Source organism: Gastrolobium bilobum, unplaced genomic scaffold (genome assembly GCF_033153095.1).
Source record: "Gastrolobium bilobum isolate Gb01-03AN ecotype WA unplaced genomic scaffold, APGP_CSIRO_Gbil_v1 utg500, whole genome shotgun sequence".
Taxonomy (NCBI): domain Eukaryota; kingdom Viridiplantae; phylum Streptophyta; class Magnoliopsida; order Fabales; family Fabaceae; genus Gastrolobium; species Gastrolobium bilobum.
In genome coordinates, this window is record NW_026896335.1 from 1160538 (window position 1) to 1163801 (window position 3264).

Sequence of the window (3264 nt, forward strand, 5' to 3'; positions counted from 1 at the left end):
TTATCTTAAATAACTTGAGAAATGATAAGTGATATATATATATACTCATTGCACTATTGTTACAACTCGATATGACCAATCAGTCTTAAACTAAATCATTAATTAATCCGATCCAAATAATTATGTATGAAGGACCTTAATTTTATAGTAATTATATTGGAAAAATATTTACATTTCAATAATTTCTTTCCAAATATTGTATAATATAGTATACAATAAATAACTTTCTTTTTCTGTTTCTAGTAATTACCTTAGACAACTTACCCCTTAATGGACTTAGCGTATTAAAATAATTGGTAATCATAACAAAATAAAAACTTGCCGCAACTTTTTATGCAATTGAATTCATTGCCTTTTATAATGTTTTTTATTTTTATTTAATATTTATTTTATCAATTTAATTTGAAATTTTTCCTTAATTATGAACGTTTGCCTGAAATTGTTGCATTACTTGCCAAATCCGTCAACAATTTTTATTTTTGAATGTTATTCAATTCAATCATCTTCTGCGCTAATAAATAGTGCTCGCTGTGACTTTTTTTACGCATCCAATTATTAACTCCGAGTGAGTTGTCACTCTACTTTCTCCTTGCAAACTGCAAAGGAGAAGAAACAGTTCCTCTGCTGCTATTGTTCACCATTTTCAATACACCCTGCTTCTTGCTGTAAACTTCAGGGTATCAGTTATTCAATTCCTTCTAATTTGTTTATATGTTTTATCGTTTTTCTTCTTTTGTTTCTGCTTTAGCTTAAACCCTTTACTTTAATTTTTGTGCTGCTGATTTCACTCTGTCTGTGATTGTTGCTACCAAGTCAAAAAAACCATGAGAACAACTTGTTCTGTTTTACGAGAGGTTTCTTAAACTCAGATGTAATAAAAAAAAAGATGTCTTTGCCGAGCCTGAGTGTGCCACGGTTTCAAAGACTGAAACCCACTGTTGCTTTGTTAGTGTGAAATGTAAAGGGTTGTGCTAGGATCTCAAGATTGTATTTTTTTCTTTTTTCTTTTTCCAATTCCTAACTCAAATCAGGGAAATGCGTGAAAGGTGGCCAGAAAGGGTAATAAAATAAATACTTGTGATTTAACAGGGCAACAATCCACATGGGGATATACTATTTATGATTATTAGAAACAGGAAAGATTTTAAAATTTTATTTAATTAATGAAAATTTTGAGAAATTTACTCAGCTTTCTTTTGATTGGGGTAAGTGATCTTGTTAATAGATTTGATTGTCATTGGCCAAAAGAGGCAAATAGGTTATACATTCAAATGTCCTGGATATTATCCTAACTTATTCTTCTTCCCATACAGGGATGTGATTAGAGACATGGATGCAAATTTTTTGATCAGTAGCAACAACAAGCACCATAAGAAGCACCAAAGAAGCATGAACATATGTGATCTACCAGATGAGATTCTCCAGGAGATCATATCTAATCTTTCCACCAAAGAAGCAGTTCAGACCAGTATATTATCCAAAAGATGGATCGATCAATGGATGAATATCTCGAAAATCGAGTTGGAAGAAGGAGCACCTGAGAAACGACAAAAAATTGTAGACTTTGTGGGAAAATTACTCGTGGTTTGCAGTCCCTCAAATCTTAAAAAATTCTCTCTCTTATTTGAAGTTGGTGCGGATGCTCCTCTGGTCAATAGGTGGCTATGTGGTTTCATCAATCCTAACATTCAAGAATTAAATCTTGATTTTGAAAGAGTTGAGGAATCACTAGTTTTCCCTAATCACTTGTTTACGTCTGAAACATTAATCAAGTTTCAACTATGTATGCAGCAAGTTATCAATCTTCCTTCTTTCATTTGTTTTCGAAGTCTTAGGACTTTGACTTTGAAAGATGTTATATTCCCAGCTACTTGCTCAACGCAAAATCTTTTCTCTAATTGCCCTTCCCTAGAGGAGTTGAACCTAACTGATTGTAATTGGATGAATGTTAGAAATGTTTGTATTGCTTGTCCATTGCTTCAGAGAGTGATCATAAGGGAGTGGAAGGATGACTATAAAGATGATGATAATCATTCGGATAATGGTCAGGGTGTTCCAAACTTCTGTCGAATAGTGATCATGGGAACTAACCTGAAAACATTTTCTTATGATGGTGACCTCTTAAATGATTATTTCTTACATTCCGCAACTTCAGTAGTTAATGCAATTGTTCAGGTTCATCCAGCTGACAATAATAACTTGGTCGCTGGTGTTTTTGTGTTCAAACTTCTCAAAGCCGTCCCGAATGTGCAAAAGCTATCACTCAACGACAGTGCTGCTGAGGTTTGGTCTCATCTTCTAAACATTTATTAAATAGATTCTTAAATGTATTTTGAAGACCCTTTTGAGTTTTTTTTGGTTGTGTATGTCACAGGCTCTCTGTCATTCATCTTTTCTAATTGCGAATCTATCCCTGTTTTATAATTTGGTTGAGCTTCGTGTGGTCTCTGGAGTATCACCCATAAATTTGACATGTGAAGCACTGCTGACAGTATTACGAAAGTCACCTAGTCTCGAAACTGTTGAGTTTGTTATGGTAACTTGGTTCAAACCAGAAATGTTACTCTTATTTGCAAATGCTTAACTTTCTTGATAGCTGCTAATATGTGTTTTATTAGGGGGTCTCTCTGCCAAGTCTGCCTCGAAATGATGCAACGAACATTAGTCCCTTACCGGCATGCTTTGGGACACACCTTAAGACGATCAAGATACATGGCTTTTCTGGGAATGTAGAAGAGTTAAATGCCATACGCTTTTTGTTGCGAGCAGCATCTGTTTTGGATACATTATATATTTACCATAATGAATATGAGTTTGATTGTCCTGAGGGACCAGAGAGGTTAAACCACTTGTATGACCTGATTGAACGCTTTCCTAGAACTTCAGTGGATTGTGAGGTTGATTTTGATTAGAGATGAAAATCAAACAATAGAGAGGGATGATAGTGGTCAGTTTTATTTGTTCAGCTATTTAAACCCCATTCCTTGTGGTTTAATAAAATGTCTTTATCTCTTGAAAACATTAAAACTGTTTGAATTGGTTAACTTTGTAGTTTCTTGATATAGTTTTTAGGAAAATTTATATTTCTTTTTCACCCTTAGTATCATAAGGCAGTGTATATCTTTTTTTTTTGGGTAGGGATGCAGTGTATATCTTTAATGATTGTGCCACGTGACTATGTCATGTTGGAGAGCATCTTCTGTACATCTGTAATAGGTACATCTGCTATTTAACAAGTGACACTTTAAAAAAAAATATTACATG

The 3264-nt window shown here is 33.8% G+C and overlaps 1 protein-coding gene across 1 annotated transcript; it reads left to right on the forward strand.

Annotated features, from left to right (window-relative positions):
* Window positions 1-554: 554 nt before the first annotated feature.
* Window positions 555-3264, forward strand: LOC133299142 (F-box/LRR-repeat protein At3g26922-like). The gene is made up of 4 exons (XM_061498581.1): window positions 555-677; window positions 1314-2283; window positions 2375-2536; window positions 2619-3264. The coding sequence occupies exons 2-4, from the start codon at window positions 1330-1332 to the stop codon at window positions 2910-2912; spliced, it is 1410 nt and encodes a 469-aa protein (XP_061354565.1). The 5' UTR covers window positions 555-677; window positions 1314-1329; the 3' UTR covers window positions 2913-3264.

Bases quoted from the DNA above. Each gene is read 5' to 3' on its own strand.
- LOC133299142 (XM_061498581.1), top strand. From the start codon at position 1,330: ATGGATGCAAATTTTTTGATCAGTAGCAACAACAAGCACCATAAGAAG. The intron at 2,284-2,374 runs GTTTGGTCTCAT...TGTATGTCACAG, and splicing joins TCAACGACAGTGCTGCTGAG to GCTCTCTGTCATTCATCTTT. The intron at 2,537-2,618 runs GTAACTTGGTTC...GTGTTTTATTAG, and splicing joins AAACTGTTGAGTTTGTTATG to GGGGTCTCTCTGCCAAGTCT.